The following is a 17,327-nucleotide window of genomic DNA, read 5'->3' as shown; positions in this document are numbered from 1 at the left end:
TTCAGTCCTTGCTTTTTTCAATTTATTTTATTTAGCTTTGCCTAGGTTCTTGCCACACAGAGAGAGAGAGAGAGAGAGTTAGTTTAGATTTTTTTTTGTTATCTTTTGTGGGTTTCTTTTTCCTTATTTTTGTAGGTACTGAGAAGGAAGAGTTGGCAGCTTGACTTTGTGGAAGAGCGTGTAAGTTCATCTTTTCATCTGGGTATCTGTTGTTCACTTGTCATTCTAGTTTCATCTTCTTTCCATGTAAGCATGGTTGTGTAAAAATTCAGGATTTTTATGTATAAATGATGGGGTGGAATGAATATAGGAATGAGATTTGTTGATGGGGGTTTGATAGGAATGGGTGTATGCTTTTGAGAATGATATAGGTGGATTGTGGACATATCCGTTCCTTTCATATGCTCATTCCTATAGTTTCCTAACTCTATCATGCACACATCCATTCCTATCAGGGCTTTTATGATGCTTAATTGCGGATGATTTTATTAAATTTTCATAGTGCTTGTGTTTATTGTGATCTCGTATATTGTTTTGAAAATATTAATTGGCATTGGTTAAGATCTGCCGCATGTGGATATTTGTCTGCCTCTAGTATAAATGTGGTATATCTTATTGCAATAGAAAGACAGTAAAAGAATGCTATTTATTTATTATTTATTTACGCTTTGTAAATTGGGATTTTAATGAGAATCCATTTAGATTTTCTCTTTCACTAACTGCTAAATTCCATTTTTGGCTATGGTTCTCAAAAGCTTGTTAAGCTTTTGTGTTTGGTTTACCTGTTTTCATAGGCTGTTACATCAGTGGAATAAGATTTGAGCCTAGTTTGGATAAACTTCTTGATAAGTACTTATAGAGTCAAAATTAAGTAGTAAAATGAATCAAACTCATTCTATAAGTTTAAACCAATTTATGCTTTTCAATTTTTTTTGGAAACTCTCATTTAACTTCTCTAAAACTTGAAGAATAAGTTATTTTTGACTTATGAGATAAGTTTATTCATTTTTTATATTATTTTTCTTCTCTTATAAAGATTTATCCACAAACTCATCCAAACTGGGCCCTAATCCAATTTATGGAGTGGTTTTCTTATTTAACACGCACATGTTGGCACTTAGAACCTTTTTCTGAAAGGGAATAAGTAGTTACAGAAGAGTGTGAAATTTATTTATTGTTTACAGGGAAGGTTAAGTGAAATTAGATTAAGAGATAAAGTTGGTTTTGTAAAAGGTGTAAAGTCTTTACATCTCTTTAGAGCCAAGCAGGTCAGTTTCTGTTGAGTTTGACTGAATTCTGTATTGTTGTGGTGGGATCTGCAGAAAATTCAGGCTAGGCCTTGAAGTTGGAGTGTATTAGATTGGAATCTTAGAAGTATCTGTTTGGACTGAAGAAATGGAGGTATATGGTAAATCTATGGTTGCAGCTCCTTCAAATGTTATTTATCTGTCAAGTATTTTGGGCCAAGATGGTCCAGTTTCTGTTCACAAATGCGACTGGAAATGTGAAAATGAAAATGTGTGTGGAAACATGTATCGCTGCAAGCTAACTGGGCTGACTCACATCTGTGATAAAAACTGTAACCAGAGAATTCTGTATGATAACCATAGCTCACTGTGCTTAGCAAGTGGTCAAATTTTTCCCCTTACACCAGCAGAGGAACAGGCTGTGAGAGGTGTTCGCAGAAAGCTTGATGCAGAGAATTCATCCTCAGATAGCTGTGGTTTTAAGCGTAGACGAGATGCTCAATTCCACCCTTCCCCTTTCGAGAGATCTTTCTGTGCTGTCAGCCCTATCTGCAGCCAAGTTGGAGATGGCATGGATGTGAACTAGACATCTATTTTATGACTATTATTTCTCTTGTCTTGTCCCTTTGAAGTTCTTTACTTTTTCTACCAGATGAGTATTGATAATAGAACTCAGAACAATTATGGATTATTTATTGGTGGACATGATGTGTCCCCATCTGCTGTAGGAAGAAATCCTTATATTTTTCTAGTATTAATGTAATGTAGCATTTAAAGTAGCTTGACTGTTGAATGGGGATTTGAGCAGGGTTATGTACACAGTGCGGTTACGACACTGGAATGACTTCAATTTCCTGCTAAACCTACTGAGAAGCTGTCTGTTATGGCTGACTACAGAATGTATTCTGTCCTTTACATTGCTTAAATTTGATTTGGACCTCAGTGATATACATATGAGCAATGTAATTAACCATAACCCTTTTTTAGCCGACTATCAAGTTTCCAGTGTATCTGTAATCAGAATTCACAAAGCAGGCCTCTTATAGTATTAGTGTTTTCATTATTGTTACTACTACTGTCATGAGTTTGTATTAGGTTCATATTGATGATAACCTTGACTTCTGTGGGCTGAGGTTCTCTCCTGTTCGTCATATGAACAAAGTTGTTGGTATGTTATTTGGTGAAAACTAATTTTGGTTTTGCAGCTTGACTCTTCCTTTTTCTTTTACAGGCTCGATGGAGATGATCTAGTTCACATTTTCATCCATCATAATCATTTTCTGTTATCTTTTCTTTCTGTGATTTGATTGACAGTTGGTTGTCTGAGCTTAATGTAACTTGTGCAGGTTTTGAAGCATATGCTAAGAAGGAGCATTCAAAACATTTCTCTTGCAATATTGAATTCTTTGATATAGAATTGTTCTCTGTTATAACATCAATTATTGATGAATTTCTTAATTTCTTGATGGATGCAGGCATTGCAATTTTTGCTTGAGTCTTTCTTTGGTAAAGTTTGGTGGAGAAGCCTACAGTAATGGAGCGATGAAGAGTTTAAAGACTGAGTGGGTAATCCTAATATTAGAAAATGTCAAAAGAATAGTGGCAAGAACATTTATGATAGTGTACAGAGATGTGATAGAGACACGGTATAGAAAGGTAAGAAAGTAGGCATGTCTAATGTTAATTATTAATTTACATTGAAATTTCGGACCTTTTGTTATTGACTTCTATTCTATGATTTATTTCTTGTAGATGGTAAGGTGACAAGGAGCAAATAAACGTTGACCTTACTAAGGATACTCAACATCGTCATTAATCATCACCATCAATCTATCAAACTCGCATATTTTTCCTCTTTGTTTTCGAGGATTGAAAGTAATAATCTGTGTTTGAAAGTGAATCCTCTTCCATTTTGCCTAGTTAATGGTTTATGCTAAATTTTATATTTCTTTTGATATATTCTAACTTCTAAGTAGATGCAATTAATTTCTTTTCTTTTCCTGGTATATAAGCAGATGTAAGATTTTATATTTGATATTTGTGAAGATAGAGGTTTTTAATTTAGCTTTTGTTTTCCAACTTCGGTCATCCTTATCTCATATACCATATCCAATCAATGAAATTCGTTAAATTCTGATTTTCATGTAGGTATCCTTAATAGTGGATGTTTAGTTTTTGTTTCCTTTAGGAAAATATTAACATCGATAGTTGGGACTAATTTGAAGTAAATATAAGTTGTTGAATTTTATTAAAAAAAATAAATATCCAGAAAATCTTTTATATGATTGAAAGAATCAGATTTAAAGAACGATGTAAATAAAAAAATAATTTTTAATTTCCATTACTTTTTCAACATTTCATTAAACAGTATCGCGAGAACAGGTTTCAAAAATTTATTGGTAGTGATATTTGTGTTAAATATGAACAGATACTGATAAGTTTAATTTGAGTACAAGTCTTCTGAAAAATAATTAGTTGGTACCCGTTTACTTGTACAGAGAAATTTCTATTCTTTCTCCAAAGTACGGAGTTTAAACAACAAAACAAGTTCTAAGAATTGAAATTTTTTTCATAATTAAGTCATATTATCACTATTAGTATTACTCTTAAAAATATATAAATTAAGAAAGTAATAACGAAAATCAACAAACTTTTCCTCCAAAAGTTTGTGCCATTGGTTATGACTTATGAGGTAGGTGGAGTCAATCTCCTAACGTACTCTTCACACTATTCCTTGAATCGTTGATAATTTCACGGTTGAAAAGTTTGTTCTTTTCCTCGCATGGAAGGTCAATAGTTGGTACGTGTGAATGTTCTGAAGTCACTGTACAACGGTCAAGAAGTATGGTTAGGTGTACTACCATTGAAAATATGCATAATTTCATACAGAAGTTTCCTCCTTACGTATCCTAGTCAATGTACTTTCGATGATGGAGGAATCATAGATCACTTCTTTATAGGATCATCCTATGCAATTTCCTTAACATGGTCGAATCATAGTTCCTGACACGATTCTTTGAAGGAAATTAATGATTCTCTAGTCATAGAGGTGACATAGATTATTTCCCTATTTGTTCAATTTCCCATAAAACAGCAAGCGCATAGAATTGCTTCTAAATTAGGCCATCCAAAATAAAAGAAATACTAAACCCATAAAACTGGTATTATGGCTGAGAATTTCACCAAAGCAACGTAGCATGTTGGTTTTGTAATGCCAAAGAAACTCATAAGTCATAGCGCACAAATTCTTTGGTACAAATATGTGGATGATTGGTCATTCCTGGCTCATTCAATTCCCTCTAGTACACCCTCAAGGACACAAAATAACACCAACTAGAATCATTGAACATGCCAATAGTGACATCTTGGAAGTTCCCTAGTTTCCTTGTTATTCTATGTACTTTCTTATCTTATTCTTTCTCTTCAATATTCACCATAACCAACAACTGCCCTTATACAATATGGCCTGGCACACTCTCCGGCTCCGGCTCGCCTCCACTTCCGACGACCGGATTCCAGCTGGACTCGGGGCAAATGATCAAACTTACTAGTGTTCCAGGGTGGTCAGGTAGGATATGGGCTAGGACTGGTTGCACATTTGATGCAACAGGAATTGGCAAGTGCCAAACAGGTGATTGTGGTGGAAGGCTGGAATGTGATGGAAATGGAGCAGCTCCTCCTACCTCTTTGTTTGAGATAACACTTGGTAAAGGCAATGAACAAGATTACTATGATGTCAGCATGGTAGATGGATACAATCTGCCACTTCTTGTTCAACCACGAGGTGTATATGGTAGTGGAGCCTGCAATGCCACCGGTTGTGTGACTGATATCAACAGAGGTAAGAGTTCTAATTTTAAAATGAAGCCATCAATTGTAACATGTTTCATTAGGTACTATAATAATTCCTTATGGTTAAAATATATGAATTTAGTCATCATATAAAAAGTAATTCAATTATTATACGTAAAATTGGAATAATATGTTATATTAGTCCATCAAATTATAGACATTCATTAATTTGGTCTTTAAAACTATTAAAAAAGTTGCCCTTAAAATTATTATAAATTAATTATTTTAATCCTTGAAATTATAAGCACTCACCAATTTAAACCATAAAACTATGATACAAAGAAAATTAGTTCCTAAAATTATCAAAAACCACTTAGCACTTGTTTGTGTTCTTTTTCTTTTTTTTTAAGTTAAAAGTAAAAAAATAAAACTTATTTGCTAACATGAATTCTTGAAAACTATTTTTAAAAATATTTTTTTTTATTTTTAATATAATATGAAATAAGTTTTGCATAAACTTGTTTATTTTGACAACTAAATTAATAAACAAATTTTTTTTCTTAAAAACTGTTTTTTAAAATTGTTTTAAAATATAATTTTTTTAAATTAAAAACCAAAATAAAAAGCCAACAAATCTCTTGTCAATTTCTATCAATTTTGTCTAACATGGTAGATATGATATGTTAAGTGGGGATGTATGGCTACCCATGTAATTAAATAGGATAGTTATATCTTATGAGAAAAGAAATAGGAAAGGATATGTTGTTGGGTTGGGTTTTCTCTTTCAATACAACTTCATTCAAAAATTTATTTACACGAAAACTATTGCTTTCTTATCCATTAGTCCGTTCACTTTCTTTGTATAATTAGGTAATTTTGTAATTTCTTTGAGATTTATGCTAATATGTTAGGATTACCCAGTGCTAAGTTTTATGTCATGTATGCATCAAGTTAACCCTTAATCTGCCAAATCAAATATGTCATTAGATGAATTTAATAAAGATTAAGGGGAGAGACTAAAAATATATATTTTTAGGAATTAAAAGTTATTTTTCTTTCAAAATAATTAATTTCTAACAATTTAAAAAATTATAATTTTAAAAATTAAAATATTAATTTTTAATAATTAGAGACTAAAAATTTTTTTTTATAATTTTAGTAGCTAAACTAACTAATATTTATAATTTGACTTCCTAAATAATAGTACTTGATATGATATTATATAAATTTAAGATGATGTTGTATATCTTTTTTAAATTTAACGACTGAAATTTTTTAATATTTTAAAAATTAAAAAATATTTACGTTTTTTTATATAAACTATTAATAACACTGTCTATTATCATGATAATTGTTTTATGTATAAAATGTTTTATTATTTATAAAGCACAGTAGAATTTATCAAATAATTTATTATTTTATAAAATTATTTTTAATTTTATTTTTATATGTACTATTCACTTGTTCATATATTAACACTATTATTATTATTATTATTATTATTATTATTATTATTATTATTATTATTATTATTATTATGTGTGTAAAATTTAAAAATATAAAATTGAGGCTTTGATTTCATAAGAAAAAGATAAAAATAAGTGGAAAAAAAATATTTTTTTTTTAACCATTAGATTACAGAGATAATGACTAGATAACATTTTACATTCAAAATATGCAATTTTATAGGTTGCCCCAAAGAACTTCAAGTAGTTGGTGGAGATGGATACGAAGGTGGTGTAGTTGGGTGTAAGAGTGCATGCGAGGCATTTGGATCGGATCAGTACTGCTGCAGTGGAGAATTTGCCAACCCAACAACATGCCAACCTTCCTACTATTCCACCCTTTTCAAGCAGGCTTGTCCAAAAGCCTATAGCTATGCATTTGATGATGCCACCAGCACTTTCATTTGCAAAGCCTTTCAATATGACATTGTTTTTTGTCCCAACACCAACAGGATTAAAAGACCAAATGGTGCATTTCCTCCTCCACCACCATCATCATCATTTAGATGGCCCTATCAGAAGATTCAGTGGGTCCATTCTTCTTCTAATATTCTCTTACCCTTTCCAGTGACAATCTTTCTCTTGGTCGCCACTCTCTCTGTGTTTGCAGCAAGGACGCAGCCACTGATATGAGACAATGCCATTAGAGAATCCCACAAGTGTTTCTTGAAAAGGGCATATGCAAGATACAAGTGAAGAGCAGAGAATGTGAAACACATGAAGGATCCTAAGGAAAGAAATCAATGCAGAAACTACTATTCCAAAGTTCTAACAAGAGAGCACCTTGTCATAATTTCAGTTTACCCCCTATCCTCTCGAGATAACTCAATTGTAGAAGCAAAAAAATAAAATAAAATTCTTTGGAACAAAACAATAAGTCATTTGCTATGTATCAAGGAATAAAAGAATCCTAAAAGTTATTCTCTCAAGTTTTATACACCCAAAATTAATATTTGAGTATATCGGTTCATGGCATAAGATGAAGCTATATATATGGAGCACTTCTTTGACTCGTTTCTTGGTCTTTATCCTTTTCCTTGTTATTTGATGGCTGTAGTTTAATTTTCTCATGTACTTCTACCTCTTTTATTTGCAGCATTGAGCAGCAATTTATTATACATGCACTGCCTACTATGAGGATCACAAAGAACAAATCTAAACGTAAATGGATTGTGATGGCTGAATAAAATTAATAAATCACCTATTTGCTAGAAGGCTAAAAATAAATTAATAGAAAGATAAATCTTTAAGATGATATGTAAAAATAGGCATTTTTTATATGAGTAAAAAATTAAATACTAAAATACGAAATTTTGAAAAAAAATATGACAATATGAAAAAAAAAAATCGCCATTGAATTAAAAAACTGTCAATCGTACTTTATAACTTTTAGCTTTTCTATCTTTAAATCTCACTTACACTAAAAATTGTTAATGAGATTTTTTGGATCTCATATTTTCATAATTTTTTTAAAAATTTAACATTTTGATATATGCTATTTTTAAATACCATATAGAAATTAAAAAAAAAACTGTAAAAATAAATCTCATTAGATGAATTTAGCCGGTTTAACTAATTTTTAATTATTTTTTACTCTAATTTTTCAGTTTTCAGTCTGATGACTTAAGTGATTCTCAGTAAAATCAATCAATTGATTCAATTTAGTTTTTAAAATAGTTTAAGTCATGAAGTTAGCTTTTTATCATATTGACTTTTCAATGCTTACTCTTTCAAGATTATATTTTGTCCTATGTATATTTTAAAGTTAATAACTTACTAATTTTATAATATTAATTAAGAGAACCAAACGAAAAAAAAAAAAAAAGTAAACGAGAAAAGGAAGCAAAGCGAGTTAAGTCGGCTATTAAGAAAATCAATAATATAAGTTTATAACATATATTTAAGAGATTTTAGTTTATTAATTTTTTCCATAAGTAAAATTATTTAATAACAAAAAAAAAACTTATAATTGTTCAAAACTATATTAAGTAACATTTGATTTCCAAAAGTTAGTTATTAATAATATCTTTAATTTTTTTAACAATTTACGTCCCACAATAACTGTAATCCTGATAAAAATGTTTTCCTTACTTTCTCTTTCTCATCGCACCAAAGAACACCACCAGTACGGAATAACGCTCCTTTTTTTTCTTTTCTTTTTTTTCCTTATTCTCATTTTTCTTCATTATTTTAATTATTTAATTAATAATAAATAAATAAGTAATATTTAACTTTAATATTATATTAACATAAATATTATATATTCTTTTAGTCATTTAACACCACTTGTATAATTAACTTTACTAACTAACTTTAATTCAACTAACTAATTATGCAACTAAGAATTTTTAACTACAAATTATAAACTTTAAACTAGTTTTACAGTTATACGTTCAAAACTTTCAACTATTTTTTATTGAAAAAAAAACCAAATATTTCATTTGTTAAGCAAAGTTTATGTTAAATTTTTGCTAATAATTCCATCAAACGCACTTTATAATTTCGGTGCTTGCTACGATCATAAATTTTATTGTGGATTCATCATCTATTTAATCTTCAATTAAATAGAAATATATTTTCTCGTTGCTCATGCGCATTACTTCTCCACTCATGATGCGATGATCTTTATTTTACATTTTATTTCTGGGGTGAAGAGGTCGAAAGAAAAAATAATTAAAAAAATTCATAAATGATATAATATAATAAAAAATGAGAAAATATAAAAAAATTATAGAAATATATAAATATGATTCTTGCTAAAATAATCCTCAATACCGTACTAATAACTTACTATGTTTTCGAAACTTGACTCGACGGCAGCATCTATTGAATATTTGGTTCCAAGAAAAAATAAGTAGTAAACTTTTTGTCTTTTACGTGGAGGACACATGAAACCCCTCACTCATTCGGTAGATATTAGAAAAACACTATTCATCCCATTATTTTATTCTAGATTTCTAGTTGAGTCTTCGTGGGATGGTTAACTTTACCTGGATTTACTCTTAGATTTTAATATGAATTTTATGAACTCGAAATCAATTCCATCATGTCCTCATTCATGACCAGATCAGGATTGAATCAACTGATATTTATTAAAGTATATAAATTTCGGCATTATACAGGTCATAAAATTTTCAAAGAAAAAATATACATATATATATAGAGAGAGAGAGAGATGTCTTATTGTATATACTTATTTTTTAGCAAATTATAGAAAAAAAAATATAATATTTTAATGAATTGTATAAAATATATAATTGAAGTAAAAAAAATATCATTAATGATCAAAATATTTTTAAAAAAATTAGGTGACATCGAACAATAACATAAAATGTAATTCAACCTCATCATGATAATAAATGTGAGAGTAATATTATTTTGTACAAATGATAAATTTTTCTTTTCATCTTCGATATTTTTAAGGTCCATTTAATAGACATGATTAAAAAAATAAGATATGATAATTTATATTATTATATTTCTAATATTTATTTAACTATAGAACATGATAACTCTAGTTTATAGAATTATCAATTTTTTTTAACATAAACTTTATTTTTTTTATAAATTTAGGTTGAAAATAATAATAGTATATAATGAAATAATGTATTTATTTTATTATTCATATATGCATCAAATATAAAATAAAAGCTTATTTTAATTTTATCTTATTATATGTTTATCTAATTCTCGTATCTTATTTTTTACTATCTTATCATATTCATTAAATAAGCTCTTAATACTTTTCATTGTGATTTTTTGTTTGTTTTCTACTTAACAACAAGAAAATCCCACCTGAATTCGTGAAAAAAGATTGTACGAACGTTAATCTCAATTAAATTTTACAACACAAATTAACGGGTCGTATTTAACTTCGAACCATATATGTTATCGCCAAAAAAATGGTGTTAAACACCCTTAAAATCAATTCCCACTATTGCAATTTGGTTTGACAATAAATTTGCACCGGGATATTCTATATAATTAAGATTTTGTTTAGTTAGTTTTTGAGAGAGAAAAAACATATAATGTTTAATTTAAGAATCTTTAATTAATAAAAAGGATTTATAAACACTTTTAATTCCATATTTTTTTAGTTTTCTGATATGAAAAATTTTGTATTAATTTTTTTTTAAACTCTTTAATTTTATATTAATACTTTTTTCTTTAAATTCTTTCTCTCTTTTTGAAATTCCCAAACAAAAATCTTTTCATCTAAAGTACTAAAACTGAAAGCCTAATGCTCTCAACAGTTCACATGGGATAGCTTGCATAGATTCAGGTTTGACAAATTTTGATCATAAGATAGTTTTATTAAATTAAAATATTTTTTCTATGTACCATAAAAGGAAAAAAAAAAACAGTATTTTAACTCGACACCAAAACTTAAAAACCCAAAACAGCGGAATAGAAATTCAATTTATTGCGTATTTATTTTAACTCTTCATTACCTAAAATCCCTACCCAGCTGCTCTTAATTTTTTTTTAATGCTTTCAAGTTTTCGAGATAGATCATAATTATATTCTATTAAATTTGAGAAGCAATATAGTATTTCTTTTGGTTTATCACACAGATTTAGAAGAAAGTTGTTTTTCGGTGTATTTTATTTCAAAAACACTTTTTAAATTTAACCCCCAAACTCCAAAAAATGATTTTAATTAATCAATAGATCTTTGAATTGAGATCACACAACAAACGAAATCAATATTATAAATTAAACCCGCGAACAAATCAGACCTTAATAGAACTGTGCAAACTAAAGCACATCGATTTTCATTTCACACCGTATAACCGTACAATTGAAATTAAAAACCACGCGTTGCACAAGCACAAATGCAAAACGCACCAAAATCCTGCGTTTTGACATGCGTATCGAAGAAGAAAAGGAGAGAGGTTATTGATTTTGATCACGAGGGGGAAGGAGAGTGGGCTTGGGAGAGTTGATCCATGAGGGAAACGATACGAGCGTGGTAATCACGCGCCTGCAGAAGCGCCTCGGCTTCGAGGTCACCGAGCTGAGAGCAGAGGCGTTCCTCCGCGTCCTCTGCTATACGGAGGCGATCCAGTGCGACGCGGAGCTGGAGCCTCATGTGCTCCTCCCTCTCCTTGCTCTTTCTTAGCTCTTCTTCTAGCTCTTTGTTCCTCTTCTTCAGCTGCAACGCCGTCGTTTCACCCTGTGCGATTCCCATCATCGTCTTGTCAGTGCAATAGCAGTGTAAAAGGTTGGCTTTGTGTATGGATATGAATAATGAATGCTTCATGGACAAGACGATGGTGTATAAATATCGAAGAGAGTTTAAATCAGCTGTGTCCAGGTTCAATGAACCTGCCTTACGCATTTGTTTAGCTCACTTTATATCGCTCACAGCTTACAAGTATACCTCTCGTTACTTTTGAAAGAAATAAATTATTTTTTAATTTTATTAACCGTATTTCTTAAGTTGAGTTTAAATACATCTTATTTGTTAACAAATGGTTTATTAAGATTAATAAAAATAATTGTATATTATAAATTTATATTTTATTTTAAAAATATTTATAATGTTCATTAATATTTTATATATTCAATAAATGAAAGTATTTGTTACATCATTAATATAAATTTTGCAATAAGTAAATATATAAAAAAAATTAACTATTAGTGTACTTAAAAATAAATTTTTGTTTCTTATGATTATAACAAAATATTAGTAATTATTTATTATAAATGAGCTTGAAGTAATATTTAAAATAACATTTTTATTAAAAATATTTACACTACAAAAACACAATAAATTAATTTTAATACAGATATAACATTTACAAACGTTTAAATTCAGCTCAAAAGTTAATAAATTTGTATTTTTTCTTAAATATAAAAAACGTATACATTAAATTTGAAAATATTTATATTTTATTTATTATACAATTTATTTTAATGAAATAATTATTCATTATATAATAAATAAATATATTAAATTGATTAATATATAATTTATTAATTTAATTATTTATGATTATGAATTTTTTAAAAATATATTATAAATTTATATAATTATTTTTTATAATGTATTATTTTTTATTAGTTATAATAAATTATTCATTTCTTATAAAAAAAAATTAAAGAGAATATACAGTAAGTCTTCTATGGATGAGGACGAGTAAAATATAAAAAATAAAATAAAATTTATTCACTATAATTTAAATTTAGTTATATTTATAAAATATTTAACTTTGAATAATTGATAAATAAATTCTAGAGTGTGAATCAAACAATGAGGTTGAATTTATTTTAGTTTTCATAAAATTTCCTTCATAAATTGGTTCAAAGTTTACATTAGTTTATAAGACTTCACTTAAATATGAATGATTACATTTTTTAAGTATAATATTTAATATGAGCCGTTGAATATTATTTTTTATCATCAATCTTAAAGCATATATTTAACACCATATCAAGCATTAACATTAACCGACAAGTTATTGACAACTTAGCTAGAAATTAACATGATTGTAATCAAACTCATTTTTTTTAGAAAAAAAAATTAATATTGTCCATGAATTCAATATTTTTTTTTTTTACAAAATTACTTAACAATGGAAGTGTTAAGTAGACAAGTCCTATAATAATATCCTTTTTATTCTTTTTTTTATTTTTTTATTTTTTTTATTTTTTTTACTATTTTATAAATTTAGCAAAAATTATAATGCATTTTTAATATTTGATATTCCCTTTTATCCTACTTATAAAAATATGAGTCCTAAAAATACAATTGTAACACACTTTTAATAATACACTTTGTTTTATTGACTAAACTTTATTTAAAAGATATAGATAAGAATCATTAAATTAAGAATAAAACTTTTATAATCTTATATTTTTTAATATATTTTAACCAATAATAAAAAATATTTTAAAAATAATAGAATATGTTGTTATTAATTTTTTTTAAAATACTTACAAATAGTTTTTTCTCTAAAGTATAAAAAATATAAACTTATTTTTTACATATTAATTGTTAATTCTTTTTATATCCTTATTTATTGTATAATTTGTGTCAACGAAACATCTTCCCGTTATTCTAAGTACATACATTCCTTCATATAATTAGGATACATCATTTTATTTTAATCATTTATTATTATGAATATTTTTAAATAGACTTAATAACATATAACTACTTTTTATTTGCCTTAATGGATTAGTTATTCCTTTTTTATAAAAATATTAATTAATATAGTAGATGAAAAATATAATAAAAATTAAATAATAATTTCTGTAAATTCTAAAATCCTGATTATCTTTAAAATTTGTGTTTGAAATTTCAAAAGATTTGAGTTATTTAAAATGAAAAGATATATGAAGTGAGAATTACTACGTTCTTACGTGCAAAGTGTTGAATCAGAATCTATGATATGAGGTTTAAAAGTATATTATTTTTTAAAGTAAAACATTTGATTGGAGGTAATTTTTCTAACATTTAGCTGATTCTCTTGTGATAAAGAGATAATATATATAAATGATCGTGGAGAATGGGAGTTACGTCAGGGAACTCCTCACTAACTCATATTTCTTCTTCAGCTATACACGCTGCTGATTTGTAACTAACGCCAGCTTGTTCATTACGTTACCATAAAACATTGCTTAAGTATATCATATAGAAATATTAGTTGTTAACCATGTATTGCTAATATAACATTTATTTACGAACTTTAATTTAGTGACATGATATTATAAATATCTATACAAACATAAAATTGCATTGTGTGCTATGGACTTTAAATAATTTAAGAACAAATATGTTGGTCAGAGTGAAGTTATAGTGTATTGAGAGTTTATTTAGAAGCTAATTTTTGAAAGAAAAAAATGGAAGAAAGGAGAATGTTTATTCAATTGTAACTTTTATTTTAGAATTTTTAAATAAAAGGGAAAAGTTTTATAAATACTTTAAAATTTGTTTATAAATTTATATTTTAAAATTTTACTAACGAGAAATCTTTTTATTAACTATTCTTCTTCTTCTTTTATTATTCAATTCTTTTCCATATTTTTACTTTTCCACTTTCAAATAAAGAATAAGTAACTAAATAAATACTTTAATTTTTAAAAAGGGTGAATAAAAATAATGAGAGAAATAATTTTTAACAATAAAAATAGATAACAAAATACTTTAATTTTTAACTTAAAATATATTTTTAAGAGGTTTGAAAGAAAAATAGAAAGTATAATTATATGAAATATCAAATTTATAATGCTCAATTGTTAATACAATAAATGCATAGATTGTTATTTAATGATGAGTTTAAATTAAGATAAATAGTAAAAGGTGTTTAAGGGTAATGTATGCAAAATTTAAAATATAAACTTCTTTGTCAATAAATAAATAAATATATATTTTTTTGGTAAAATATTTTTGCTACTTTTACGAGAACACGCGTGTCGTGTGGGGGTTTTATGCTTTATGGCGTAGACAAGCACACAAGTATTTAAAAAAAAAAAAAAGTAAGCAGCTGAGACAGAAGGATGAGAGAGGACAAGCTATGGTCGGCTTCTACAAATCTAAAAACGAACGGAGAAGGCACAAACAATGTCATCAAAGAATCAAATAATAATATTACAGCGAAAGAGCCAAATGACATGGATTCGCAATTGCCGTCAGTGACTATTGAGTTTGCAATTTGGTATTTAAAATTGAAACCAAATCCAATTTTAATACAGATTTTTGCTTCCATGAAAATCTCAATGAAATTGGTGATAGGGGTACGTAGATGGTCTGATTTATGACAAAATGCTCTAGTACTTCTTAATCTAAGAAGTTAGAAGTATACTAAATTTTATGTCACCAGGTCTCTTTCTGTAAATTTATAGAAAATTTTTATTTATAAAAAAATTTGTATAAAAATAAATAAAATTTTGTTCATAAAATATAATAATTTATACTTTTTTTATTTTTTAAAAAGTTTTAAAAAAACTCTCATTTAACTTATCTAAAATTTAAATACATAGTTATTTTTAATTTATAAAAATATTTTTCATTATCTAATTTAATTTTTTCTATAAATACTTCTCTAGAAGTTTATACAAAAAACATTTAAATAAAGCATTAAATTTTTCTGTAAAAAATTTAATAAAATGGTTATTCTAAGCTCATCACAAAATGATGATGACTTGGATGAGAATGTTGCCAAAGATAACATAGAAGATGATATGGAATTCTTGATGGCAGCAACAGTCATTTTAGTTATTGATCATAGTTTAAAGTGCTTATGCAAAGAATCATGTCAAACTGGTAAATTAACTAGGCATAATTGGGTTCAAAAAATATTATATGGTCATTAAATTCGCTGTCATGAAATGTTTCAAATAGAAAAGCATGTTTTTCATGCCTTTTGTTGAAGGTAACAAAAAATATTGGAGTTTTAGAGATGGTTGCCATGTTTTTAAATATTGTTGGACATAGGTAGGTAATAAGATGATCCAAGAAAGATTTCAGTTCTATGAAGAAACTGTTAGTAGATGCTTTCACAAAGTTTTGATCGCAGGTTTTAAGCTATCAATGAAATTTATTAAGCCATATGATCTTTCTTTTAAGAATGTTCATACAAAGATTCAACATGACTTGAGATATTGGTCTTATTTCAAGGACTGCATTGGAGCAATTGACGGGTCTCATGTACCATGTGTAGTACCTCCCAGTGAACATGCAAGATTTGTCGATAGAAAAGGTTATACATCCCAAAATATTGTGGCAATATGTGATTGGGATATGTACTTCATGTTTGCATTAGCTGGGTGAGAAGATAAAACACATGATGCTATGATTTTTTTATGAAACGCATGATGCTTCTCTCAAATTTCCATATCCTCCCATAGGTTTGCATTATAACTAATAATTTTTACTTTGCATTTAACTTGTTATAATTGGTTATATTTGTTTTTATATATCTCATTGGATATCCAACCTCTTTTAGGTGTGTAAGACCTTACAAATGTGAATGGTATCACCTTCCTAATTTTAGGTGAGCTACCAACTTTAATTGCCACAATAAAATTTATAATTATTTTCATTCTAATTTACGAGGAACCATAGAAAGAACATTTGATGTATGGAAGAATAGATTTGCGATACTGAACCGTATGCCAAAACTTAAATATTCAACTCAAGTTCAGATAGTTATTGCTACAATGGGAATACACAATTTTATTAGACAAAATAGTCTCACTGATGTTGAATTTACAAGAATAGATGATGAAGAGAGTTTCATCAACACTGATGATGAGCATGCCAATGATAACGGTGCAAGTCTACTTGAAAATATGCCATCATCTAGGTTCTCACCATATATGGATCAAATATGAGATTCAATCAGGAATGAGATTGTTGAAGCTTTTGTGAAGAATTAGTTATATTATAGTATCATTAACATGTGAAATTGACAAGTTGCAATTACTTTTGTTACAAATTATGCATGTGTTTGTATTTGTTACACCCTGTACTTATAGTGCTTGAATCATATTTAAACCTTCTTCTAAATTTTAGATTATGTTATTTTATAAACTTATTAAAGATATGAAAATTTAGGATTACGATTTATCTTTTGTTTTTGTTTCTTTTAATCATTTTTTTATGAATTTATCTATTTATTGAAACAGCATGTGAATTTTAGACTCATCAGTTATTAATTATCTAGTTTTTGTTTAAACCAATTCATATTTATTTTATTTTGATCAATTTCAAGAACCAAAACTAATTACAACTAAAATATCAATCACTAATGAAAATAAAAATAAAATAATTTTCA

At 27.5% G+C, this 17,327-nt stretch overlaps 3 protein-coding genes across 5 annotated transcripts; 2 read left to right on the top strand and 1 right to left on the bottom strand.

The window, feature by feature from the left end:
- The first annotated feature begins 10 nt into the window (after positions 1-10).
- On the top strand, positions 11-3,309 carry LOC113848066. Of its 3 annotated transcripts, XR_003501800.1 has the most exons (3): positions 11-180; positions 1,323-2,903; positions 3,000-3,309. XR_003501800.1 is itself a non-coding variant. In XM_027477442.1 (2 exons), the coding sequence occupies exon 2, from the start codon at positions 1,396-1,398 to the stop codon at positions 1,831-1,833; it is 438 nt and encodes a 145-aa protein (XP_027333243.1). In that variant the 5' UTR covers positions 11-180; positions 1,323-1,395; the 3' UTR covers positions 1,834-2,273. The 3 variants fall into 3 exon arrangements, 1 of the variants encoding a protein (XP_027333243.1); XM_027477442.1 differs by lacking the exon at positions 3,000-3,309 and having other exon boundaries at positions 1,323-2,273; XR_003501799.1 differs by lacking the exons at positions 11-180; positions 3,000-3,309 and adding an exon at positions 1,149-1,268 and having other exon boundaries at positions 1,323-1,402.
- Positions 3,310-4,595: 1,286 nt separating this feature from the next.
- LOC113874401 (thaumatin-like protein 1) lies at positions 4,596-7,177 on the top strand. The gene is made up of 2 exons (XM_027512623.1): positions 4,596-5,088; positions 6,729-7,177. Exons 1-2 carry the CDS (start codon positions 4,596-4,598, stop codon positions 7,175-7,177), a joined length of 942 nt encoding a protein of 313 aa, XP_027368424.1.
- A 4,198-nt stretch (positions 7,178-11,375) lies between these two features.
- Positions 11,376-11,773, bottom strand: LOC113848276 (protein RESPONSE TO LOW SULFUR 3-like). Its single transcript, XM_027477730.1, has one exon. The coding sequence runs from the start codon at positions 11,735-11,737 to the stop codon at positions 11,453-11,455; it is 285 nt and encodes a 94-aa protein (XP_027333531.1). The 5' UTR covers positions 11,738-11,773; the 3' UTR covers positions 11,376-11,452.
- Between the last annotated feature and the right edge of the window lie 5,554 nt (positions 11,774-17,327).

Source organism: Abrus precatorius, unplaced genomic scaffold (genome assembly GCF_003935025.1).
Source record: "Abrus precatorius isolate BTA unplaced genomic scaffold, Abrus_2018 Scaffold8, whole genome shotgun sequence".
Lineage (NCBI taxonomy): Eukaryota > Viridiplantae > Streptophyta > Magnoliopsida > Fabales > Fabaceae > Abrus > Abrus precatorius.
The sequence above is the reverse complement of the archived record's forward strand: the minus strand, read 5'-3'. Positions and strand labels throughout refer to the sequence as shown.